The sequence below is a fragment of the Silurus meridionalis genome, chromosome 7 (genome assembly GCF_014805685.1).
Source record: "Silurus meridionalis isolate SWU-2019-XX chromosome 7, ASM1480568v1, whole genome shotgun sequence".
Taxonomy (NCBI): domain Eukaryota; kingdom Metazoa; phylum Chordata; class Actinopteri; order Siluriformes; family Siluridae; genus Silurus; species Silurus meridionalis.
In genome coordinates this window covers 18687072-18715052 of record NC_060890.1, presented here as the reverse complement: position 1 = coordinate 18715052, position 27981 = coordinate 18687072, and the positions used below count along the sequence as shown (strand labels likewise).

The 27981-nt window shown below is 36.7% G+C and overlaps 2 protein-coding genes across 5 annotated transcripts in view; both read right to left on the bottom strand.

Moving 5' to 3' along the window:
• Positions 1-1767, bottom strand: part of cep131 (centrosomal protein 131) — a 29254-nt gene extending 27487 nt beyond the window's left edge. For 2 of the 4 annotated variants that reach the window (XM_046854480.1, XM_046854482.1), the window contains exon 1: positions 1614-1766. The gene's annotated coding sequence lies outside the window, so the exon portion shown is untranslated. Of the gene's footprint in view, positions 1-1613 lie in introns of all 4 variants that reach the window. The other 2 variants (XM_046854481.1, XM_046854483.1) reach the window with 2 other exon arrangements.
• A 755-nt stretch (positions 1768-2522) lies between these two features.
• Positions 2523-27981, bottom strand: part of rnf213b (ring finger protein 213b) — a 38826-nt gene continuing 13367 nt past the window's right edge. The window contains 41 exon segments of the mRNA XM_046854484.1: positions 2523-3045; positions 3731-3906; positions 4956-5045; positions 6486-6683; positions 6882-6959; positions 7602-7803; positions 7907-8087; positions 8274-8357; positions 8488-8620; positions 8804-9052; positions 9227-9324; positions 10933-11098; positions 11353-11604; positions 11740-11774; positions 12613-12694; positions 13321-13554; positions 13787-13897; positions 14588-14710; positions 14799-14964; positions 15143-15344; positions 15347-15392; positions 16846-16957; positions 17047-17146; positions 17271-17416; positions 18125-18304; positions 18452-18552; positions 18658-18778; positions 18860-19047; positions 19210-19413; positions 19701-19876; positions 21065-21198; positions 21309-21497; positions 21880-22015; positions 22115-22274; positions 22447-22493; positions 22579-22695; positions 22775-22893; positions 23034-23132; positions 23351-23487; positions 23637-27530; positions 27778-27933. Coding sequence (XP_046710440.1) covers positions 2910-3045; positions 3731-3906; positions 4956-5045; positions 6486-6683; positions 6882-6959; positions 7602-7803; positions 7907-8087; positions 8274-8357; positions 8488-8620; positions 8804-9052; positions 9227-9324; positions 10933-11098; positions 11353-11604; positions 11740-11774; positions 12613-12694; positions 13321-13554; positions 13787-13897; positions 14588-14710; positions 14799-14964; positions 15143-15344; positions 15347-15392; positions 16846-16957; positions 17047-17146; positions 17271-17416; positions 18125-18304; positions 18452-18552; positions 18658-18778; positions 18860-19047; positions 19210-19413; positions 19701-19876; positions 21065-21198; positions 21309-21497; positions 21880-22015; positions 22115-22274; positions 22447-22493; positions 22579-22695; positions 22775-22893; positions 23034-23132; positions 23351-23487; positions 23637-27530; positions 27778-27933 — 9558 coding nt within the window. The 3' untranslated portion in view covers positions 2523-2909.

Below are 27981 nucleotides of genomic sequence, written 5' to 3'. Positions count from 1 at the left end.
ACTGCAAAGGAACATGCAATATAGCTATTTTAAATCATAAACCGCCTGAGAAATTGAGCATTGTATTCAAATCAATGTATACATGATTTAAAAAGGCTGCACGAAATCGTATTATTTAATAATGAATTGAAAAAAGCCTTTAAGGACAATTGAATAACAATGCACAGTTTTCTAGATTACTGTACACTGCAAAGTGTAGGAAAAGCACAGAGATTGTACTGCATAGGATGTCAACTTTTCACCACATCTGCATGATTGACGTTCCTATTTACGCAAGATTACAGCAAGTCACAACATTACCTCAACAGAGATTACCACACTTCCTAGTTTTCCTGCTGAAGAAACACTGGAAATATACTTTTACTTTCTAATGATTATTGGCCTACTGGTTACCAGAATTTTCTCCACCAGGGTCACATTTAGCTTTGAGAAAAAAAATCATAAGCCCAAGTTTTAATTATTTAGCGAACACTAATGTATTAGTGTATAAGCATTACCCAAAATACTGACAAAGCATTACAAAAAAGCAACCAGCAAATAGTGCAGTGTGTAGCCTGCATACAACAAGTACGATCTGAATACTGACCATCAAGTCAACCTGGATGATTCATGAGGAATGAACTGGAATGTGTGTTTACAGACACATTTTGTTTTAAATCTTGTCAGGGACCAAATGCATCCTCAACGATAGACTTATCAGACTTTTTATACATCTGGATGGTCCTTATTAGGTGGGGTTGTTTTTTTTGTTTGTTTTTTCAGTTTCTTACATTTTTATACAACCTTCATTTATTCAAAAAAGAAAGAAGAAAAAGAACAGATGCATAGATAAACAGATACAACTTTATTGTCATTGCATAGTACAGGACAGCAGTTTAGTATCTACCAGAGGTGCAAATAGTAGCAATTGTGAGAACTGCAGATAAATATGTGAATATATGTTCAGTAAATAAATAAATATAAGAATCTCTGGCAGTGAAAATGTGAAGCTGATTCTTATATTTATTTATATTTGTATTCGATTAGTACAATGGTGCAAATGCAGAGACTATGGGCTATATAAATGTATAAATGTACATGAGATATGTACATTGTATGCACAAAATGTATACACCGTGTATATACAGATGATCTATAGATATGTAGAAGATAAACCCTGATATTCTATGAATAAGTGCCAAAATCTTTCTTTTTGGTTACTGAGGTTAATGTTAGGTTTGGGGTTGGCATGGCACTAAATGCATTCATTCCAGGAAATTATATGCAGTGGGATGCTACAGTAGCTGCGTTACCGTGACAACGCCAAGCGTCGCTATAGGTGACGTGACGGTTATGGTTATTATTCTGAACCGAGAGCAAAATAAGGCGAGTCGACTCCTAAATGACTCCAGCTCCAGTGTAGAAGCTGTTATGTATTAAACAGGAAGCTCTTCATGGATCCAGTCACTGGTTCTGGTTCTAACCTAATATAAATAGAAGTACCTGCTGAATAGACAGACTGCATTCAGAGTGGCTGCTGTGCTGTGATTTTCTATCTCGACTCGTTATCATTAAACAGAAGAAATCACCACTACTTTAGATGCAGCGAGCTGAAATGATCACCCAGCACTCACCTCAGCCTCAATCCGCTGTTCCGCCTCTACAGATCTCCGTCTCTCCGATTTCTGACTGCGAGTTCACACTTCCACTACTGAAAACACTGCTCTGTCTCCAACAAAACACACAGCGCAAACCCCAGCTCTTAGCAAAGAGCCTATCACAGCGCCAAAATGACCCCTGCTGGTGTCTAACAGCCAATCACAGAGCGGGGTGGGTGGAGTTTCAGGGGGAAACTTTACAGGAACGCCACCCATGTTTTTCTCCTATTGGCGGTTACTCGGATACAGTGGGTCGGAATTAGCAATATGATTGGTGGATTTGATTGGAGAAATAAAAAAATAAAAAAATGGCTAAACTGATGTTTGGTTGAAGCTCAGAGATGCTTTAGAGCAAATTAACAGGCAATATCAAATTAAATAAAATGATAGATAGATAGATAGATAGATAGATAGATAGATAGATAGATAGATAGATAGATAGATAGATAGATAGATAGATAGATAGATGGATGGATGGACGGACAGACAGACAGACAGACAGACAGACAGACAGACAGACAGACAGACAGACAGACAGACAGATAGATAGATAGATAGATAGATAGATAGATAGATAGATAGATAGATAGATGAATGGATGGACAGACAGACAGGTAGATAGATAGATAGATAGATAGATAGATAGATAGATAGATAGATAGATAGATAGATAGATACTACTACTAATAATAATAATAATAACAATAATAAATTAAGAAGAAAAACAAGAATAATAACACTATTGATAATAATAATATCAATAATGCAGATACAATATTGGGGAAAAAATGACTTGTTTTTTTCAACAACCTCATGTCTTTGTACAGCATTTTAGCACCGCCAAAATATGGCCTGCTTCAAATATGAATCGGACACAGCCACACATTAATGTAGCAAATCTTTATTTTTTTTTTCACAAAAGCTTACATACAACTCTGGGGAATGGTTAGAAGTGCAAACGATTCTAGACTTGTGCTACATTCAGAAAGGAAGAACAAAAATAAGAATAGACTGAGTTTAATTAACAATAACATTCTCATTATTTGGCAGTACCCCACTAGATTTGACATCAGTGAATATAGTAAGCACAACATCATTTTAAATGCATCGGGGTAAAACAATAAATGGTACTGAGTAATTCCAGAACTACTCTGAAATTAATAAACATTAATGTCCTGAGACAATTCACATAAAGTCAGAGGGTGCAATATACATATATAGCAGAAACATATATAGTTTAATGTTGGCTGCTTAATAGTTTTAGGAACACCATCATCTCTTAAAGTTTACAGCAAGTCTCCAGACCTCTGCACCATTGCTCAAAATGATCTTATCTGAAAGATTGTCTAGTCCAGGCAGGACAGGAGCTCCTTTATTTTCCAAATGTAATTCCAGAGTGTTTCTAATGCTGAAAATAAAGAACAGAATTGGGGGAGAAGCAACAGTTAGAATTGCAGTCCTATTGTTCATGGCACACGCATTCTGTTTTACTGCTTGGCCAGCTGCCTATTTGGGAGGTGGCTCTAGAAGGCTGGGACTGACAGATGGAAGTCTGGAGGGGTCAAAGTGTGGCCCTGTGTAGTCAAAAGGCTCTTGATCCCCAGGGGACCACAAGGTGGAGGAAGCCTTCTTTGCTGTGATTAGAGGCACCCACACAGGAACAAAAGCTTAAAGGCACTTCTTAGTCTTTGTGATGAAGTTCTGGGTATTTGTTAAGAAAAATAAAATTCGGTGGCACACTCCAGCAGATTTTAAATTCTTTCTCGATTAACAAATCGATAATGCCACCTCTGTCTACTAGATCAGAGTGCCTTTGAACATGTTTTTCAGTATTGGCTGCTTTTTTAAAAACCTAAAACCAAATTTGGATGGAAAACAATGGTTGCTATTAAACTCTGCCCAAAGTAAATAACACCCTCAGTGCTTCTGTCTGATCACAAATGCGAATGCCATAGAAACAATGTTTGTAACCATATGTGACCAATGAATACTTGATGATTCTCTGACCCCAAGTGTGGCAGGGATTTTTGTTAGGAGAAAAAGCAGACAAGCAAGCTGAATGGCAGATGGATGTAAAAAAAAAGAATACTCACTCCCACTGTGGAAAGTATCTGTCCTCTGAGGTGATGTTTGTCTTCAAAAGCAGGATCTCATGAAGCTCCAGAGTAAAAATGTTGACATCAGTGATGTCCAGGAACTTGTTCAACTCTTTCATGTTATCAGTAGAAAGTGCCTCTTTATACTCTTCACAAAGTCTTGGCATAGGGTCCTATGCATAATTAAAATAAAATATACACATATATGTATATATATATATATATATATATATATAGATAGATAGATAGATAGATAGATAGATAGATAGATAGATAGATAGATAGATAGATAGATAGATAGATAGATAGATAGATAGATAATTACTTGAATATGATCATGCTATGTATATGTTTGAGAGAATTTCTCCCTAAGCCAAATGATATTTGCAGGATGACACAACATCCAAAATAACACTACACTCCTCATTCCAGCAGGCTTCATTCCAACACGCTAAAGCACGAGGTCAAATGGCTTCAATCTGCAGTCTGCGACACATGCTTTGAACAAAAGCCTGGCACACTCTGGCAAACACTTTCTCTGGATTTACGGCACAGCTTGGGCCCCTCTTCCCCATTCAGGGTCAGCCCAGGTTAAAGGTTGGCAAGCGGAATTAGGGACAGACCAAAATGGGTGAGCAGAAGGTAACTTCATTGGATTTTTTTATTTTTTTTTTATTTAAATGCCTATTTGGTCTGAATACCAATACACATTAATAAAATTGAATCACAAGCTGCATTATGATCATAATCACAAGCTTGTATTACTATTGTACTGAGATGCCAGGCTGTACAATTAGGATATTCTGTTGTAGATAGAAACAGCTACTGTACAAGAGAAAACTGTGGTGATGCTGAAACAATTCTGGGACAGTGAGAAATCCTTTAAAAGTTTGTGATTTAAATTGATGTTTTATGCTTTAGATTTACACAGTGATACATTACTCACATGCTCTTATCAAAAGTAATTTTTTTTTGTTGTTTAATCAAAAACAACTTACTGTAAGAATGCAAACTTTAAGCATTCTTCACATTCCATGTAACAAATATAGCCTTCAATACTTTCCTGTACTATTTCTTTGTTCTTTGTATTATTTCATAGTGGAAATCGCTTTGTAAATGTAAAGTTTATTTGTTGTTCTTTAAAACCTTAAAATCTTGTGTGTAGAAAATCTGCTTTAAATTTGTATTCCATGCAGTGTGTACATGGAGTGGATGAATTCACCTGTCCTCCCTTCAGCTTCAGCTCACTCATCCAGCAGGTCAACAGCTGCCATGTGGCAGTACACTGATCAAGCCTGATATCTGCCAGAGCCTACAAACACAAAAAAACATACACAAATAAAATAAAAATGCATTTTATTTGTAATCGATAAAACTCGACTGAAAACTAGGCCAAATCAACCCTTTGTTTTCTGTTTTAAAATAGAACACATGCTCACACATGGAGTCACATACTTGCATTTTAGGTTTTCCTCACTGACTTACTAGTCACTTTCTGAGGAATACCTAAAAATCTGCCATTCATACAGTTATCCATTCCACCAATCGTGTTACAGCAGTGCATAATATCATGCAGATGCAGGTCAAGTTTCAGTTAATGCTCACATAGTGTGATCTTAGTAACCTCTGCCATGGCATAGTGTTTGAGTATTGCAAAAGCCACTGATCTGGGATTTTCACACACACCAGTCTCCGGTGTTCTGAGACTTGGCACAGACTCACCCAAATGAACAGATGAAAACTTGTCCCAATCTTTAACAGTTCAGTTCATCTGGAGCACTAAACTGATACAGACACACCCCTGTGCCTGATGTAAATGCACTTTAAACTTACCCTTTACTCCAGTTTAGAACAACGCTACCTATTTCAGACAACTAAATATCTTGGCTGCTTGACAACATTTAGGGGAGAGGAGAGAGAAAAAGAAATCTTAAATTGTGCCACAAACATAAGTGTATTAAAAGAAAGAGGAAATAAATCAAAAAGAATATTTGCATGCTAATGAAAAGTAATAAATTACTGGATAAAAAAAAAAAGAATGAAAAATGTTATGAAAAAAGTTATTACTGATTATTATTAAACAGTAATAATGTCTAGTTATCTAAGGATTTACTTTCTATTAGAAATTTTGCAACAGTATTAATAATATTAATGAGCTAATTTTATGGCAAAATATATATATATATATATATACAGCTGGTCCTCGAGTTACGATGGTTCGACTTAATTTACGATTACGGTTACGATCTTACGATGACAATAGCGATACGACAAAATTGTACAAATATTTACAATTTCGCACAGACACAAGCAACAGTTGGACGCGCAGCTGGGATGAGCGTTTCTCTCACCCTGTGAGATGCCCCACTCTCGCTAGCAGTCGACGGAGTAAAGTTGTCTCAGTGTGTATTTTATTCTGTTTCAAACGGTTTTAAACAGCAATTTTAGTGATAAAAAAAGTCTTCCAAGCGCCCAGGTATGTCTCCTACTTGTAGGGAAAAAAGAAGAGGAAAGCCATCAGTTTAGAGCAGAAAATGAAAATTATAAATCAGCATGAAAGGAAAGGTAGGAAAGACAGTAGCATCTCAGACTTATGACATGTTTGACTTACGATGAAGTCACCGTACCGTATCTCCATCTTAAATAGGGGACTAGTTTCATATTTTTAAAAAGCTTGATAATTTAGTCTCAGGTGTGAATGCATTAGTGGAAGTGGAGTAGATTACACAAAGCAGGCAGCTGTAATACTGACCTTGGCAATACTGCTGGAGATGTGTTGCTGCATCTTGAGTGAATCATGGAGATAGGATAGTAGAAGGAAATTGGGACGTCCTCCAGTTTTACCCAGGAAACGTAGACCAATTTCCAGAGCACGCACGGCATCACACACATCAGTGAAGGAGCGCAGCCCGGTTCTTATCGAGTTGCATGCTGAACCTTTCAGAGGCTCCTGAGCAGAAAAAAAGAGGAGAAATTATATTTCATATATGTCTACAAATTGTCCCAGCAGTTTCAAGTGTAATTTGGAATGATGTTATGTCTAAATGCCAGAGATCTATAATATTTAATTCAACTTTAGTTGTTTAGGTGCAATCAAGATGGACTTTATGTGGAAAGGTACATAAAATGTAAAATGCTTAGTGTTCACCTGTGGAATCTTGCTTCTAACATCTTTTAAAACCTCTGAAAAATCTTGATGATGTCTCTTCAGATACTTTTCGGTATCCTGCAAGCGTTAAACAAATAAGATTAACAAATTAAAAACAGAATAAATTGACTTCGTTTATAAGCTACACTTTAGATTTATTTGTTAGAAAATGTGTATTTTATATTATAAAGGCTGTAACACATTTGCCTGTAACACGATTTTAAACATAATCATAACGTTTGGTTTCCTTGAATAAAACATTGTTTCTTTCTTTCGGCTTTTCCCATTAGGGGCCGCCACAGCGGACCATCCGCATGTTTGATTTGGCACGTTTTTACGCTGGATGTCCTTCCTAACGCAACCCTCCCCATTTATCCAGGCTTAGGACCGGCACTAAGAGTGGCTGGGGTTGGTTCCCTGACCGGGGATCAAACCCGTGCTGCAGCGAATAATACATTGTTTAATGTCTTATATTTAGCATTTTCAAATATCCAATCAGTTACCACAGCTACTGTATTTATTTAAAGCGAGTGATTTTATTAATATGTAAAACAAAGGTTGCTTTCTGTTGATGATTTTGATAAATAGTTATGCTTCCAATACTGATCAAACTCATCATGATATGCATTTATAAGGAATTTTTTTTATTTAGTAAGTTAATGTTAATAAAGCATTAAAAACATGGTTTAATAGATTGTTAAAATAAAGGAGTTTACTTACTGTTTGGATGAGTGGCTTGCCAGCTAAGAAGCGTCTGTAAAATTGTTTCTCAATAGCCTGAAGGTCATAGTCACTGGCAGTTTGTTGACCCTTCACCAGAGTGTATTGGCAGTGAGCTAACACCAGGGGCAGCAGCTCCTTCTCTGGGTGGCACAGTGCCAATTGGTTTTCAGACACCATCCCAACAGGAACACTGTAGTCACTGCAGGTCATAAGAGCACACAAGTAACAAACAGGATAAAATGTTGTAGATTTTTCTTTTTAAGAAAAACCAAAAAAACCTCACACATGAAAATGTGACATACCTGTTTTCCTGATGACTGAGTTTCTGAGCTTCTCGCACCAGGCTGTTGTGCGTGTCTGAAAGCAGGTCGATGAGAGCGTGGAGACATGAGCCTGGTCCATGACGGCTCAGGCAGAGAAACAGAAAAGAGCTGTCCATGGTTATGTCCTTCTCACACAATACTGGATCCACACCTACAGCAGCTAACACACACCAAACACACATACATTTACAAACTCACCTTTACTACACCATCAGCAAATTAAATTAGAGTTTTCATTCTTTCCAGAAATGTAGGATATCTCAAGAAAACTGGCTGGTGCACATCAATTGCACTCCACCCCACACACACACTGCACCGTTCAGTATTTTCAGTATTTAGCACTCACTGTTATTAGCTATCTCCACTTTGAGATGGTTCCACACCCTGAAAAACGTCTGTAGCCTTTTTTTGAGTGTATTCCTCTGGAGGCCTAATGACACATGTTATATATGTTATAAGAACACACTGGATTGTATTATGTTGATGTTTTACAAAACAGCAGAAGGATAGATTCATTTCACTAGGTCTTGGTTGTGTTACTCGATCTTAAATATAGATACCTGCAGGAATGTTAAGCAGCAGTGTGGCGATGGGGGAAGAGTGTGTCTCAGCATCTATTCGGACTATTCGGATCAGGTCCGACAACAGGGCTGCCAGATCAGGCAGACATGCCAGGTGTCTTATGTACCACACCTGTCACACAGACACAAGACTATTCAGTATTCAGTTGACTATTCACTCAACCATTTTATCTCTGCATGAGTTGCTAAAATTATTTATATTAAATACACTGTTGTTCTTTTAATCTTAAATTCATTGAAAAAGTTGGACAAATCCTTTAAAATGTTATCGCAAAAAAATGTAGATTCTACTTACTTTATTGAGGAACAGCGAAAGAAGAGGAACTTGTTTCTGTGCCTGCTTTTGGGCAATCAGCTGGGAAAGGTGTTCCACACTCAGGGTGTCAGGAGGAGTCCAGAAACACGCATGATGGGTGGGACATTCAGAAGGGAGAGGAAGGAGCAAACGAGGATCTCCTTTTAACATCTTCATCAGGGAGCTATTGGAGAGCTTATCATCAGCTGCCACGTGTTCCTGAGCATCATTTAAGTGTCTGTTCAAATCCTGAATATAGAAAGAAATCAGAAAACATGACTTAAATATGCAGAGCCAGAGTGAAATGGTTTTAGACAGCTTGCTGCTGCTCTGGTTAATTTTATTTAGATATTTATAGGTAAAACAAATTTACTAAAAATATTGATGCAAAAATCCAGAACAATGTGATTTCTGCAAACTGACCTTTAGAACGGGATCGATGACTGTTTTGCAAAACTGCTTCTCCCACTGCTCACGGGCATTTCGAGAAGACCATTCTGTAGCCCCCTGATTGACATGAACTAGTAAGGTATAAAACATGGTGTGAATGAGCATAGTTCTGAACATTCTTTAGGTCCTGTTTAATTGAGATCCCATTTAGATTTGATTTACAGTAGAGCTTTGTTGTCCATGAAAAAGACATTGTCATGCTATTTTACTTGGTCATGTAAATTTTTTTTTCCCCCAAATATATATTTCAAAATCTTTTGCTGATACATTGTTCTATGATATGTGTCTCTGTGTGTCTATGTGTGTGTGTGTGTGTGTGTGTGTGTGTGTGTGTGTGTGTGTGTGTGTGTGTGTGGTGGGTGGGGTTATAATATAATTTCATTTCATTCATTATTATTAATGATTAATCACTTAATCATTATTAATCATTATTCATCATCAATCACTCAAAGAGACTCAAAATGAATGCTTAAGGTGCAAACGCACCATAAAACAAATTTTACAGCTTTAAAAACAACAAAAGAAAAAGCATTGTTCTGAGACATAACTTCAAAATGGTTAAACTAAGCTAATGCAAATTAAAAAGCTGCGCTTTAGTCATATTTACTTCTCTAAACGTGCGATACATCATAAAGTGGACACAATTAATCTATTTGCATAAACAGCAGGTTGTATTTTGTTGCATCTTAAGATAAAAACTGCACTCTATGTACTGCTCTGTTATCTAATGGTACACTCATGTGTTGTTTTATTTAGCACTAGGACCATTGTTTCATTACCCTGTGTACTGTAACAGCTGTGTATGGTTAAAATAACCATTTAACTTTACTTCACTTGACTAAACCTTGTTTTCTGTCATGAGCTTGCTGTGGCATGTGATGGTTTCGATGGCGACCACATAATTTTTATATGTTTTAACAGTAAATGTGATGTGAAAAGTAAATGTAATTCATTACTGTAGCTTTTTTACATATCTGTACTACACAGAAGTATTTCCATTTAGGAAGACTTTCACTTTACTATGTTATTTTTTAACTCACCTACATTTGGCAAAATCAGTCATTTTTGTTTAATTATGAGTGGATAAAAACTTAACTGGTTAACCACGCAGCAAGCCACCAATCAGGGTAGAGCACAAGCTCTGTTTTAAACTTGTTTTATTGTCGCTTGGTGGTATCTACTAAGTACCAACATACAGTTCAGCATCAGTTCAACAGCAAGCAGAACATTTTGAGAGGAATAAGTGATGGAAGAAACTCCTGACTCTAACTTGCCACAACACCCGTAAATTTATCTCCATAAATTTATAAAAAGTAGGTGAAAAAAGGTTTTGGGTTCATGATCATTTGAATAGATACTAATCAGTATTTTAATTAATATCATTCTGTTAACAGATTGGTGTGCTAAGAGTAACATTAGAGTCCTTTCACATAAACTGTGCTGATTATGGTAAATCTTGTGACGAAAACAATAATAGGAACATTATAGCCTTAAAAAATCATAGTACTTTGGAAACTTCAGTACATTTGAAGGCAAATACCTTTCGACAATACAGTACAACATCGTATTTTAGTTAACATTTCTGGAACGTTCTTAGCAGCTTGCATAAACAATGAGCAGCATGGCATGTCATGCATCTCATAGTACATTATTTATTTACTATGAAATAGCTCACAGACCTGTGGGCAGACCTGCTGAGGTGTTCAGGATCAGATGAACTGTGATGGCTGTGTCATCACAATTCAGATTCAAAGTCTTTCCCAGAACCTCCATGTCCTTTTCAAGATGGTGCCACAGAAACTCACGGGCATTGTCAACAGTTGGGTGAATGATTGCACTTATACCCTGCAAAGATTCACATAATAATTGTTATTGTTATCACTAACAAAGACCATTTGTTTGTAATTACACTAAATCATCTTACCTAATTGCCTAGAATACTATATCTGATATCAATCTTTTTTCATACCAATAAATATGTATCATATTTAATAATTTTTGTTTATAATAATTACATCGTTTTTAAGAGATAAGCTAAACCTACATTTTAAATGCATTGTCTGAATCATTATTTGATACTCTCATTTTTAAATGAGTACCTGCTGATTGAGATAGGATCCATGCAGCATGGCCAGATGAAGGAAGAGACGTAGCACACAGGACTGGGGCATACTCAGATCTCTGTTTGGAGCTTCAGATCTACGAACAGCATTATCCAGAATATGGCCTGGTCGGGTCTGATCACCCACATTGCCATGGACAAGAGTGAATCCAGGAACTGCTCGGTGATTTAAGCCTCCAATAGGCACTCGGCATGTGTCACACTTTGCCTCAACCACTGGCTTCCCACACTAACAGAGGAAAAAAACCTTAAAACTTCAAGAACTATTTTTATTATTATTATAACTTTTTTTATTATTTTACATAGTCATATTGAAATAAACAAAAAGATTATTTAAACAATTAGAGATAAAACTGTGTCTTACCTCACCAACCAAAGACATATGACCATTTTTACAATCTGTAGTTTAATATGAAAAAAAGAAAAGACATGTCATTAAATATCTGCTTATGTCAACTTGAAATTATATAAACTACCATTTAAAATCTGGACAAATCTGACAATATATTTTTTTTGGTGCTCCAAAGACATTTTGATACTCAAAATACATTAAGTAATTCATCTACTACAGTAAATGGAAATAGTAAATATATATACACATTTATGTCTGATTTTATTTTCAACATTTATTTAAAATTATTAATTGAATTTCTCAAAATTAATTAATTAAAAGATTCCTCAAAAAGGGAGTTTTCATTAAAAAAAAAAAAAAAAAGCTTATGTTGAAAATAAGACAAGCGCTTTTTGATTTGTGTAACATTTTTCTTGATCATTGAATACATTATGTGGAAAAATAGGTTTGTAGATCTAAGATTCATAAGTGGTCACCTGACCATAAAGTTCATGTGTTTTTTTGGACATCCCATTCAACATTTAGTGTCCATTTGTAACACAAAGTCACCTCCAATCTAGTGAGAATATGTTTTACTAGATTTAGGAGTGTGCTTGTGGAGATTTGTGCTCATTCAGCCACTTTGGTTAAGTCAGGTATTGATGTAGGTGATTATTCCTAGGGTGCAGTCATTGTTACAATTCATCCCAAAAATGTTAAATTAGATTATTATTCCAAAACAACAAAAATATTTCATAATAAATATTTAAAACATTTTAAAAATATTTTATTAGCAGGGGTGTCCAAACATTTCACTAGTATAAACATAATTCAGATATGACCATATAACATGATAACAGGTGCTACATATTTAAGCTAAATATCTTTGTTCCTTTAAAAACTTACAGTACTTCTTCAGGTTTGGTTCTTTTAGCCACTGAATGACCTTACTGGTGTTGTCCTCTGGCATAGTGGGAAGAAAAGCTTCCTGGATGAATACAGAAATCATTTCATTTCACACTGCGAATTTTTGATTGAATTTAAAGTTTTCATAAAGTCAGTTATGTTTTGATATACCAATGCAAAGTTAATCTGTTATAGTACATCTTGTCATCCTGTATTTTTCACCTGTACTGTACTGTACAATTCCCCATTTACACTTAAAATATAACTTATAATACACAAACATGTACCAAAGTTGATACATTTTTTAATATATTTTAATTATTTAATATTTTCACAAATTGTTTCTGTCTGTTTTCATAAATTTTTCAGTATTTTTACTTTCATATTTTTCATTTCTCTGTACAGTTCTTTGCACATAGTTAAAATCTAAATGTGTGCTGATTATATAAGGAGAATAAAATTAAATATGTATAGGAGGCTAAATATTTTGGAGTTTTATAGGATTAGATTAAAAGATGGCTCAAACCAACTGTATATACTGTGTATATATATATATATATATATATATATATATATATATATATATATATATATAAAAAAAAAAAAAAAACAGTTTGCGAAAATGAGATTTAAAAAAAGCTTTAACACTATAATCTTACAAAGTTATACGTCTATTTTCTGCCCATTGATTAATTTACTTTTTCTTACCCTCATCATTTCTGGCCTAGAGGCAATGAGGTGATAAGGAAAGAGAAGTCTACTCCCACTGTGGAACACAGCGATAGCATGAACCAGGAGCTCCAGGAGAAGACGTCTCTCTGCTGATTCATTTGCACAGACATGCAGGTGTGGCATGAGACCTTCATCTAACAGACTGGTGCAGAGGTCACGCAGATGCCCTTTTGTGCTCTCTCTCACAATGTCATTCAGCATCGCTAAATCCTGTTTAGGAAAACAGAAAAAAGATTTAAATATGCTTAGCAAATCACTTATCCAGCATTTGTTATGACTGGACTTTGATATTTCGCAATATATTGAGGATGCCTCTGCTTTTACTTCAGAGTGGGAAAAAAATGAGATTTATGTATCATGGTTCTTAAATTATTAAGATGATAAAGAAGGCAATGGCATTGATGAATATGACATCAACTTTTTCAGAATTTTTTTTTTTTACCTGTGCTCCAGGGCGCATGGCTGATTCAGGTGATCGTAGGCGACAAGTTACCTGTCTGAACAAAGCCAAAACTAGAAGAACACACTTCATAGACACCGAACAGCTCACATTCTGGAGAAAAACACACAAGCATACACTTGTTATTAAAGCATTAAACTGTCTCAATAAAATTACAGCAAAAAAGAATATTTGGAATTACAGGTTTATAAAGAATTTCAGTAGACTTGATCAAACATGAAGATTAAAGGTTACTTAGCAACATATGTGGAATTTAACATAAGCTATTTGCTCTAAGAATCTGAATTTCAGTCAAGTTAATTTCTTCAGTATTCTCTCTAGTGCTTAACCCACAGAATGCTTGTGCTGACATTGTCTAATGCCAGAGAAGTTTTGTTTATCGGATAAAGAGCATCTGATATTTTGGGAAACTTTTCTGCCCACAAGATTTACATGTTTGAGTGAACAAGATAAGTATGCCCCAGAGTTGGAATTAACATTCAGATTGAAAGTATTAATTGGTTAAATGTAAACCTTTAAACCTACATTACATTTATTTAGAAGGTTTACATGTAGATTACATTTGCTTTAGATACAGTAGGTTGTTTTACTGTAACATTTCCAGACTGTTCTTCAGTTAATTTTATATGTTTTAAATATGTTCTAGTATTTAACACAGAGGTCCTGGAGGCATAGAGTTGTAATGAGAGTAAAATGTACTTGTCTTGATTTCAAGGAAATAAAGTGTACTATGCTCCAGGTCTATAAGTAAAGCAATGATATATCCTTCTTTTGTTTAGTGACCTGTAGTGTGGCTTTAAGTGCATCACTGTTGGATTCCAGCAACACCTGACCCACTCCATCTCTGATAGTGCGATACTGCTCACCGCAGCACAGAAATCGATCCACCTCCATAGGAATCAACCTCTTCAAACAGGAAACATGCAGAGGTAAAGATTATAGAATAATGTGCTATTCATAATAAATGGAAAGCTCCAGATTGAGCCACACTCACCTGTAGTCGCAGGATCTCAGGAGGGAAGATCCACTCATAAGCGGTGCTATTCATCACGGCCTGGACACAGTCTGTGCCCGCCTGCCTGTTAAGTGTTCTGAGAAGGTAGACTCTATACCAGTCATTCTGAGCATAATTAAAGATGGCCTTTATCTCCTCTAACAGTCTCTCTCCCATTCCAGACATCCCCCTGAAGAAGCACACAACATTTCACCAACATCATGATTAACACTATACAAACATACCTACATACCATAATACTATAAACCATTTTTGGAGTGATCATATCTATGTTGAGCAAACAGGCTTAATGTACAGTAGCATTTGGTACACTACATGCATACTTTCATAGGTTTATGAAAATCTTCTTAGCCTCACCACTCTTATGGCGAACAGCCCTGGGCAGAATACGAGCCGCAGTGTCCAGACACATCCTTAAATGAGCCATGGACAGGAGAAACTCAGCCGGCTGCTGTTCTCTGGATGGCGTCTGCTTGCGAGCCAATCGGTTGAGAAAGTTTATGTCATCCCGCTGACGCCGCTGAAGTTCTTTGCTTCCAGAGTTTCACCCCAGCCCACACAAAGCAAAGTATCCTGGAAAAACCCCACACAGGAATATATTTACACACAAGCATGCATATACCTGAAGCAAATACAATTAATGAAGGAGGTTGTAAATGCACAAAAAAAGGAAAATAATATAGACAAATAAAATCTAAAATTGCAAATTATGGTATTAAAATAAGGCAACAATGCAATATAAATGTGGAATTACATAGTGTTTTATATGTATTTTATATGAATATGGTGCCTGTTCCTTTTGTTTCTTTGCAACAAACTAGGTCAAAGGCAAAACACACAAGAATTAGACAGTAAATGACAAGAAGTTGTTCTGTGGACAGATGAGTCCAAATTTCACATTTTTGGCTCTAACACAAGAACTTATATAGCAAAGAGAACAGGAAAGATGAAGTTACCAGACTTTCTCAAAATTACTGCACAGTCAAACATGGAGTTTTAACAAGCTTAATGTTTTGGGGTTGTTTTGGTGCAGGAAAAGTTGCAGACTTATTCTGGGTGAAATAAATATTAAACCAACAGGCTACCATTACAAATTTAATTTAATGAAATTCTCTCTGGACTGTAGCTAATTCTAACCATCTTAACATTTAACAAAACAATGACCTGATTGATACGTCCACGCTTTGAAAGCATTATTTAGAGAACAAATAGTCAGCTGGAGTTTTATCTATCATGGAGCACTTATATCCTATTGAACTTGGATCCAGAAATATTCAACTAGAACACTTTTGGCAAGTCTTAGAAGATTGTCTGTATTTCAGCTGAATGTTTGGAGAAGCTGAGCTGAACATAAATGATAATATGGAAATAAATTAAAATAAAGCATATATTTGTTTAGTCAAAGTAAATCTTCATACCATTAAATTACCTACACTGTTGCAAAAATATTTAAATAATTAATATCAAGATTTATAAAAAAGAATTTAAATAAAAACATTTTCCAACTTCCATGAAACTTCCATTGTAATGTATTCAGATTGTGTATTATATTTGTTGGGATGTAGAGAGATTTCTGAAAAGCACCCTAAAAACCAGTAAGGTCCAAATTTCGCTCCAAGTACACTTTCTCACCCACCATCACACAAACACAAGGTTCTACAATATCCACATTTTTTTACATTTTAATTGACCACATAACAACTCACAATACTGCAGCTGAGTTCCTCAAAAACAATCATATAGTCATACCAAAAACCAATTTTATTTAGTTACTCATTTTTAAGTGTAAAACCTTTTCATTTCAAATTATGAAGAACTTTAGGTTTATGCTTTACATTTTCTGAAAATATTTGCAAATCAGCATAAAATCAGGTTTGCTTTGACTGTTTATATTTACTAATGGTGAGTAGTACTGCCTTGTATTGTTTTACCTAATTGAGATGATTATAATCATAATCATGGTTATCATGGCTATAGAAGTAGTACGAATAGTAAACATTGAAAACCTATGGAAAGAATGACATACCTGGAAACAGTTGACAAAAAGTCTGTAAAGTTCCATCCTATCCTCATCATTCAGTAGTTTGTCCTCCAGGTTTTTCAAATATGTCTGAATATGGCCCTTTACCAGGTCAAAACTGAAAAAATATTGTGTGCAACATTCAATCATATAATACTTATATATATATGTGTGTGTTTGTGTGTCTGTTTTCAAAGCAATTGATACCTGTATTGCAGTAAGAGTTTAGGCAACACCGAGCGTACCACAGGATTCTGGTCAACACATTCCAGGAAGGGGGTTAGCTCTCTTGTCTTATACACGTCTCCTACAAAACAAATATGTGCAAACATCCACATGCACAAAACAATATTCTTAATTAAGGCAGCACAATATTTAGCTTCCCTCAAAAACACCTATGTGGTATCCATCAATAAATAAAAAGCACCTACCCTGTGCTGAGATTAGCAGAGAGAACAGCAGCTCCACCAGGTCCTCTTTGGGTTGTTGTCCTTTGGAGAAACAAAACCGAGAGACCACTTCCAAAAAGAAGGAGTTACAGCATCTCCTTAACTTTCTATGTTGTTTAAGGGCCGAACTGCAAAACACATTATTTTAATCAGTAATAAAATTTTATTTGGTTGTGTTTCTCTGTTTAGGAGTATATTACATGTCTGATCTCTTCCATATTTTAACATATTCACTCCTAAAAGACCTACAAGTAGGGGTGGGTGATATGCTGGTATGAACATGACTAATAGTATTATGTTGTGCCATGATATGGATTTTGCTATACTGTGGATACTGTTACATATTCATGTATTCTAATTTTGCATTTATATTGTTTTGTTTAATTTGCTAATGCTCTTTACAACTTTTAACACTACTAATGACGATATCAAAGTCAAGGCGGAACATTACATTTTATCCTCTACTGTGTTAAATGCCTTACAACAGAAACATTAGTAGTCAAACACAGAGAGCATTATAACAGTCCAAATGAATAGCGCAAAAACCACCTAATCCAACACTGGCTAAACATGCCTGCACAGCTTTACACCGAATTTCCGGAAAAAGATTACAATTAAATAATTAAAACTGCATTTTTATAGTTATTTAAGTTAAAAATAAAGGTCTACTAAAATGTGATACTGGATTTGTTTTTCTCATACAAAATCTCCATGATGACATGGTTTGCCAAGGTTGTACATGTGTTTGTACAAAACCCTAACCACAAGAGTATGTTTTGATCGTAATCATATTATCTAAAAACAGCATTTGATACACTTGTTCTGGAAAGACTCACTCTACTCTGGCTGAGATAGCTGGCTGGAAGTTGGGTGGAAGCAGTGTCCTGCACTTAGGGCATTTCACTTCTTCTCCTTGCATACAACTCCTCATACAGGACAGGCAGAACACATGCTCACACTGTAGAACACATGGCTCAGTCAGGTCCTCCAGACACACAGGACACTTCAGACCAAATCTAAGGTGTGAAAAAAGCCCAGGTAAAAAAATGGAAGTTTTAGGCATAAAATGTAAAACTAATCATACATTCAATCAAAGAATAGAAACTAATTAATAATTTTGGTTTAAAATAAGAACAAAGAGCACTGTGGAAAGTGAGCAGTACCGTAAATCTCTGCTCATGGATTCCTCATGGTAGTCGTTGAGGATGCGGATGAGCTGCTGCAGACAGGCTTTACTCTGCAGGTCAGGACACTGCTCCATCAGCTAATGATTTGGTGGGAAAAAATTAACCATTTATTTGATAAAAGCCTAGTAACGAAAATGAAATTTATTGAAGGATCACTTTGGTGTGTTTCCTCAGACACTGACCCGGTGTAGCTGGCTGCAGTGTTTGAGTGTCTGTGCCACCAGCTTTTCATCAGACGAAAATAATTTCATCACAACTTGCTCGATAAAAGCAGCTACCACCAACATTCCCTGCCATACAGACCTGAGAAAGCATTATTGATTATGTATATAGAAGACATGCATATTTTAAAAAAAACTCTGCTTTTAATTCCACAAAGCTTACTTAATAGCATCCAGATGTTTGAGAGAGCCAGGACTGCAGAGGGAGGTGTAAGTTACACTGAACACTCTCTGCAAGCAAGGCTGCAGCAGTTCAACTTTGCCCAGAAAGTCTGAGCACTTAGAAAACGATGTAAACGACTGAAGTTTTGTCCCCTCCACACACATACAAAGAGCTAGAATGTCTTCATGCTGTAACAAAAGAATATTATGATGGTTACTATTTTTATCTCTGTTAAATTAATTTACTTTTCCTTTTTCTACTCATCTCTGAGAGTTAAACATGGGATGAGTCTGTGATTGAGTTGAAAAGTATCTGGTGTTCTAGTCTATCTAAGTATCTAGTCTTCTCACCATGTCTGGACGGTCTGTCTTTAAGGACTGTTTCAGGACAAAAGGAGCTAATTGAGGCTGGATCTGCAGAATGTGTACGAGTGTATCAAGTCGTGGACTGAAGTGTTGAGCTGCTGCCATGATCCAGGCTGGAGAAAGATTAGTGTTCACACCTATATCCTGCTGCAGAGCAGCAACACAACCTAAAATCGCTGCCCTGAACACCTGCAACAAAATCAAACATTAATGTGAATGCAGATACACAAAAAACATCACTTCATACATTTATTATTGATATACTGTGAGGTCAAAAATGTTGAGACATAAAAATTAAAAATTAAAAAAATAAATAGTATATTTTAGACTTCACAAGATCTACTTTCAAATTTCTGTCAGTTTTAGTGCACACTATCATAAAGCAAAAAGAAAAAAGACCAATTTCTAACAAATTCTGAAATTCATATAAATGAAGATTTTACTTTTCAATCATATTATTACTGATCCTATCTCACCTTCACTTCTTCTTCGGTCTTGATTTTGAAAGAGAGGATCACATAGTCAGTAAGATATCTCTGGCCCAGGTCAATGCGCTCTCTCTCTGACAGTGTTTCTATGTAGCCACCCAACCGACTGCTAGTCACAGAACTTACAAACTGCTGGATTCGCTCGTGGCTGTTCTGTTCAATACCTGAGACAGACATCACAAAACAGCTTTTAGTGAAGTATTATCTGAGCATTGCCATTTATACTAAAAATTGCAATTTATGGGCATTTAGAACAGCATGTAGTAGATGTCCTTATCCAAACAGAACTGTTGTGTATTTTAATGCTGGAACAGGGTATAAGAATACTCCCAATCCTGATAGAGATGTTCCAGTGCGGGCGAGTGAACAGACAGACAGACAGACAGACAGAGAGACAGAGAGACAGAGAGACAGAGAGACAGAGAGACAGAGACAGACAGACAGACAGACAAATAGATAATCTGGCATAAATAAACTTCATTTATCCCAAAAGAAAGACATTGTACAGAGCCAGGTCTATAAGATGCCTCCAAGAAGATCCACAGATTCAATGTTTTAAAAATCAGATACAGGCAGCTACAGCAAAAAAAAAAAGAGGAGACATAAAGAAAAATCAACTCCTATAGCTGCATTATGAATGTTTCATCTATAATGCTTCATCCCATACATGCAGGTTGCAGTAGTCTGTATTCGGCATCGAAACAGGGAAACCAGAAAAGCTAGAATTGTGAATATTTAAAGCAAAAATCGTTTACACCTGTCGCGATCGTTACATAACGGATTCATGTAGCGAAGTTGCAAAGAAAAGAGCAAGAATAATAAATGTATGGGTGTTCCCTCTTAACTCCATCATTGTTTGCTTTTATCAGTTACATTTTTTTCTCTTGTGCTAATTTGCTAAGCTGAATAGCCAATCTAAGTTCACGGCTCTTTTTGCCAACGTGCAGAATCGGCCAGAAACAGCTGTCTCCGTCTGAATAGAGCCACACACACACACACACACACACACAAACATGCAGAACACACTGAAAAAACTTTGTTTTTCCCAGTCTAGCGTAATATATTTTATGAGATAATTCGATGCTACATTTGGAGAGAGAATGCAAGAAGGCAAATTTTTTAAACTGTATTGTTAGCGAGCCTTCAACCAGCTGTAGTTTAGTGTACAGGTAGGCATAGGTACCAAAATCTGATAAGTGAACTGATTTAGGCAATTTATGTATCACGTCTTATTATTTAACTGTTAAATTTAATGTAATGGGCTGTCACGATTTCTAAATCTTGGCATCGGCATCAGCCAGATAAAACCCCATATTAATCGAACTCTACTGTAAATCTCTTTATATTCTTACTTTGCAGAAACCTAGACTCCTCCCAAAGGTTATAACAATAGAGTCTGATGAGCCAACTGAAAGGAGCAGTGCAGGTACGTGCCTCTCCTCCCACCAACAGATTGTACTGCATGTCAATCTCTTGTTCTGAGGAACTAAAATAAGGAAAACAATAAGCATTTGTTTCCACTGTAAATTGCAATCATCTGTCTAAAATGTCTAAAATAGCAGACTGCCATTATCACAATTTTATTCAAACTTGTACCTTGAGTTCTGTGGCACCGGCAGGTCTAAAATCTGCCCATCATCAAAGATATCCAGCCAGAACTGGACAAGTCCTTCACTGAGCCCTGCATTATACACCAGCTCCAGGTTAGAATCTCTGTCCAGCACCTCTAATATCCAGGCCAGAATTGGGGTCAGAACTCCCTGTAGACATCTCCACAGTGTGTGTCTATGTATAAAAGTTATAAGGACACACAGAATGTTTTGTAATTAAAACTATTCACTATTATTTACTGTTTTAAAACAGTAACATGTCTGTGAGTGACATAACTCTAACCCTAACCCTAAGGTTGTCTTAGTCTAAAGCCACATGCAAACTTAAGTCAACAATGTAGTTCAAGTAAACACACACTCATATTCAAGTCTCTAAAAAGGCACTCAAGACACCAATAAGTCAAGATAAATACAATATATAGCAGTGATTAATATTGTAGACAGATTCTACCAGGACCTTTATCAGGCATCACTACATGTACAGACAAACATTAAACCATCACTGAAGACGAGGTGAAATCAAACATTTAGCCAACGCCTTGAATCCTCTACAGTACCTGAGAGTACCTCCTTCTTGCAAAGCCTCCCGCTTCTTTATTTCTTTGTTCACCCAGTCTCCAGCATTAGGCATACACTCCTCTCTTTGTGTCAGGGCAACCACCAATCGCCTCTGCAGTACTTCCTGGAAACGCGCTAATGTACCAAATGATATGAAACGATATATTAAAAAAAAAAATTCTTCTCAGTTTTTTAAGTAACAATTCAGCGGGTTGGGCCGGTAATGCAACTTACCCCCAATACGCCCAGTGTTGATATCCAGAAGGCCAAGAAGAGTGTGCATGCGCTTTACACTCCTAGAATCGTTATTTACAGAGTCTCGAAGGAGTGAAACGGCCTTCTGTGTGCACGATCTCACCAAAGATAAACTGTGCAGATATGCAGATTTATCCTGCTGAACAAATATAAGGGGTTTTATTATCTAGTTTAATTATATAATAAGATATTTTTTATTATCTTGCGATACACTTGGACATATTATCAGCAGTGTAACTTGGGGTCATTTATTTTTAATAATAATAAAAGATTTTTGAACATTTTGTACTGTTTAGAAAAAAAAAACTTACCAATTGGCTTTTGACCGTGGCTTTTTCTTGATCTACATCCATGGAAACTACAAATGCAAAATATTATATGATATATGATATGATATGATTTCTACTATAATATGAACTTATATTTAGCGTGTAGCAATCTACCAGGGTGTGCTGGCTTAGACAGTAGTTTGCTGATTGGTGTTCCACAAAATACAGAGAGATCCAAGCTCATCTCATTAGTGTCTCTGAGGTCATCGATATGTGTAGAAAGCCATGCACCTATTACACAAAATAAAAATAAAGCAGATCCTAGAAACACAGCATACTTGCTTTTATCTGTAAATGTATTTTCACTCACCTCCTTGAAATCCACTATACTTATTGTCACTTGCAATCCTTGAGAGTTTTGTGATAAACACAATATAGCAGTTGTGATCATCTGACCGAAGAGCTAAAAGTTCATTCATGGTGCAGTACCTGAAAACACAATAGTAGTTTTTATTCCTTACTACATACTGTAGTAGTACAAATATATAGCATATAGCATTGTTGTTTATGAACACTAACAAATATTTAAAAAAGTGAATTGAGGAAAGCAAATGGTATAAACCACTCACTTTGCAGAAGCAATGAGTTCATTTTTGCAGAGTGATTCCTCCATATCCATCTGAATCAATAGGACGTGCAGAGACAGATGTGCAGCCTTCAGGAAGTCTCTGTGAATGATAAAAGTGAGAAAAACTTCAGAATTAGTATATTTGTGTAAAAAAACAAATTTGTTCAGTATCAGAGCAAAGCTCAAACCTAAAATAAATCTTCACAAATCTTTTTTTTTAAACAAATTCCAAAAAAAGCTTGAAAGGTGATGCACATGAATCCAATATGGGTGGAATAAATTGTAGAATCCGCATATTTTGGCAGTAGATGGTTTTACCTAATTTTGCTGCAGAAAGAAGCTTCTGTGTCAAACTGGTGCAGAGAAAGCAAAAGAAAACTCTCCATGGATAGACCCAAATCTTGGGCCAGATTCCGCACATCGGCTTTAGTTAGCAGACTGGAGAAGGTGGTCAACTAACACAAAATATCACATTTAAATGTAATTAAATGCCACTTCATTTATTACACAATAATCTAATACACAATGTCATACATTACACAGACACCAATATACAGTTATATAAATACCAACACGTTTTTTTATGTCCAGTAGAATTCCTTACCTCTACAAATCTCTTCTTTTCTTTGTCAGTCTTCCTTAAATAATTGTCCATGAAGCTCTTGAGTGAATGGTGGTCTTGTTGTTGAAAATAAAGCTTCTGAAGTCTTTCTACTTCGTTATTACCCAGGCCTGAATATTTTAACCTTAACACAGAATCTGGCGTAGCACAATTCAACAAGAAGTTTTTGGCACATTCATATACCTCGTCCTCCTCATCTTTGAATTGTTTTGGGTCATTAAGCCTTACTTCCTGTGGATATATATCCATTTCCATAGGCCCAGGAATGTCCGCAATGGCATCTTGTTCATTTTCAGGTTCAACGCCATCCTCGTTTTCATCTACATCCATTAAGACAAGTCCCTCACTGTTTTCATTGAGGGGAGTATTTCCTGTATCAGTGTCTGTTAAAGCATTTTCATGGTCATCGTTGATTGCAACTCCTGATCCTGGATCGTAGACCTGTTCATTATGTTCATTTGTGCCGTCCCCTGTGGATGCAAACTCTGTGGACACTGGCACACTGTCGTGCCTCTTTCTGGGAATGTTAGTGTCAACTTGACCATCTCCCGCTATCTGGTGATCAAGTTTTTCTCTACTTTCGGATGCCTGCAGGAGAGCACTGGCACAAGCATCTCCATGAAAACCAACAAAATCATCAGAAGAGCCAAAATCTGAGTGTTGAGAAAACTCGTTTACCCAATTCTTGAGTTTTTCCAGAACCCTTTGCTGGGCTGGTGTCAAATCCGTACTCCTGTCTACTCTGTGCTTCTCCAACCTATTTTTCAGTGGCACAGGAAACTTGTCATAGACCTTTTCCTGGTCCTCTATTACAACCAATCTGAATTCTTTGTGAACTCGACACTTTACTCTGTGTGACCCTAATCCCAGGTCGACATACTGTTGCCCACAAAAGTAAGCATAGTACTGGTTCAATGCATCGTACAGACTCTCATATAGATTTAGCAGGTTTAAGAGGATGACAGTCCGGCCAGTTTCCATACACATCTTAACTCGACTCACATTGCGGCAAATTTGAGCATATTCCTGATCTTTAGGAAATCCTGAACCAAAAACAATTTCAGGGCACTTGCATTCATCCTTTGTAAAAATACACTGCTGAATTATGTATAATGCAGCATTGTTTGTCGTGAGCAGAAGAAGATAGCGACATTCTTCTTCGCTGTTGTGGTTCAGGTTTTGCTTAATCATTTCCAGTGTGCTTATTGTTGGGACTTCATGTTCGTTTGAAAAAAGATCTTGGAAATAACAGAGAGGATCAAAGTTGTCTTTTTGTCCACTGAAATTTCGTAGTATAGCATTTGCTAAGTCACTTTCATTGGGTTCACTGTCTGTGTTTTTCACCACAGCAAAAATCATTTTCACCAAATTGTAATAATCCCTGAGTCCAAAAAACTGATCTCTGTCATTTTTACAAATGTTTAAAAAGCCTTTGGCCAATTTAGGCAGGAGATGAATGATTTTGTGAAGAACTGACTCGGACGATGAGCAGATACCTTTTGCTGTCTCGACTAATTCATTTTCACTCGGATCCCAACGAGAAACAAAAATACCTCTGTTCATCTTTGCAGGATCAAGAGCCCAGTTTGAGATTCCAACAAAGCCCACTTTCATGTGTGGATCTGGCTGGTCATTGTCAATACAGCCATCCTCCAAAAGAGGGTGCAGGGTTTTCAGGGGCATCTGTGGAGAATCCTCTGCCAGTCCTATCTCATCCAGCACTACCACTGATACAAACTCATCCAAGTTCTTCTCTTTTTGAAAACGAGCACAATTCCTGAAAGTCCCAATGATTCCTTCTGGACTTGAGTGAGGGCTACACTGAAAAGACATCATGTGAACCTCTTTTAGCTTCTGGAACAATTCACTGTAGGATGCCTGCCCTTGCATGACATCAGCTACCACAGTTTTGGCAAGAGATTTAGAGCTCCCTGGCTTGCCTACCAAAAAGAGTGGGATCTTCAGCTCAATGCATACCACCATGAGAAAGACATTTTCTTTCAATGCTAAATTTTTAGCAATTGTCTTTTTAGTTCGAATGCTCTGTAGGAAGAAGTCTTGGCAAGAGGAAATCTCATGCTCCAGTGCTTGTTTGGAGTTAAGTGGCTGTGGAAAGTACTGGCTAATGTTCTGCAGATACCTGTCTCTGGACTCAAGTGATGGATAATAGCAAATACCCAAAGCAAGAGCCAAGCATTTAAAGGTCATTTGAACTTTGTCGGTCTCTAGAAAGTTTGGAAAAAGCTGTCTGTGTTTGTAGAACCATATAATCACCCTCATTGACCTCTCTACATCCCTAAGGCTTACAAAACTGCACTCATTCACCTCATGACGCATATGTCTTTGAGAGGCCACCAAAGCATTAGCAATAACCCTTTGGCATTGAAATGGCAAGCGGTGTTCTTCAATCTGTTTCTGCACAATTTGCTGAATATAAGAAAGTTCTGCTGAATTACTCAACTGCCCAAAGTCCCAAACAAGGGGGATCATACTTGGGGGCAAAGGATGAACTCTGTATACAAGCTGGCGCATAGGAACTTTACCAATTCGATCTTCTGTCTCCCCAGCTTTTACTCTGTAGCCCAATCCAGCTTTCTCCAAACGATCAATCATTTTGGGAGTGTGCCTCCTGTAAGGATTGCATGCAGCAATGATTTTTAGGCCAGAATTTTTCTTCAAGGGACATCCTTGCACTGTCTTGTCACACAGTACCTCTTTGATTGCAAAGATGGCCTCTGTGGTGTTTGCTTCATCAAAAAACAAGATGGTGTCTAGTTTGTAATTTTGACTGTTTTTCTGTGCAAGTTTTTCAGCCTCCCTAACCTTCCTGTATATAGTGTCTGCTGTAGTTCCTCCATGAACTTTTACCAGCTTCATGTTTTCAACATTTCTACCTTCCTTTTGCAGATCACAAAGAAACTTCACTAGTCTGGTCTTTCCACAACCAGTTTCCCCCATTATGATGACTGGAATTTCACACCTGAACCTCATATGAATGGCCAGCATCTTCATTACATTGTCAGAAGTGAGCTCATATGTGGGATCAGGGTCAAATCCTTCTCTTATATCAGCACCAACCACTAAGGAAATCTTTTTTATCTTGGTCTGTCTTGGCAGCTGGTCAAAGTCTTCAGAAAATGAAATTCTTTGATTCTTAAGTCCTGTGAACAGGTCAAGTGACATCACATCTCTCATTAAAACTTTATTGGTTTGTCGATCAACAACATTAACAGTATTTCGGATGGAACTGTCCTTCACGTGAAACCCAAGAAAGGTCATGGTCAAGTGATCTGAATTAAAGAAGATATATGGATGAGATTCATTCTCCCATCGCTTGCGAATTGTTAGTCGTGCCAAAAGATCATCTTCATGGTCACTCTCTGGAAGAAGTGAAGGGCTTTCATCAGAGATATTCAAGGAAGGAGATGCAAAGTCCCTGGCCATGTGTATCATGAATTTGACTATGAAGCTCTTGAAGCCATTTAGAATGCTTCCAAAGAAGTTTGGATCACAGAATCCTGATTTTTCACAGTCTTGCAGCTGCAGGTTGAGAAACCAAGTAAAGTGCTTCAGTTCTGCCCATGAAGGGTTCTCCATTCCACAGTTTGACAAAAGATGATGAAGACAATCGACTGTATTTCCCTCCACAGATCCAGCTTTATACTTAAAATGGTCCAAACTCTCATTTCTATTGAATCTCTTTAAATATTGGTAAGGTCTCTGAACACCTTCACTTTCAAACTCTTGCATATCCATCAGTGGGTCTAAGGATGCATGTCGCTCACGACGATTTTTGATTGCAAGCTCCAGTTCTTTGACTTCTTTCGGTGGTTTACAGTGTATGGCTGGCAGTACACTGAGAAGCCCTGGGTTTGACTAAAAAAAAAACAACAGAGTTAAGCAATTTATTTAAGAAATACATCAATTAAAAATTATATTATCTATAGACTGCTTAATTTAATATTATAAAAAACAGAATAATTATCCAAGTATTTCATAACTTGGTACTGAATTTCAGATCAGTGACTTGAATAATAAGGGAAACATAGAGAAATCAAATGAAAGTAAGCTGTAAGAGGTTCAAAAAGCCTTCAGCCTGGTTGGGATGACGGGCAGAACATACCTCTTTATGGATTTGTCGATGATGAGCAGAATCTGGTAGAAGTGCTTCAACTGCAATCAAGTGAGCTGTGTTTCTCCTCCATAGTTTCCCTTCACGGTCACTCAGACATCTTAGAATGAGTAATCTGAACAGGAACTTCTCTAAACCCCAACGAACCTGTTAAACAACATATCTGCTATTAGGCTCAAACTAACAAAAGAAAAA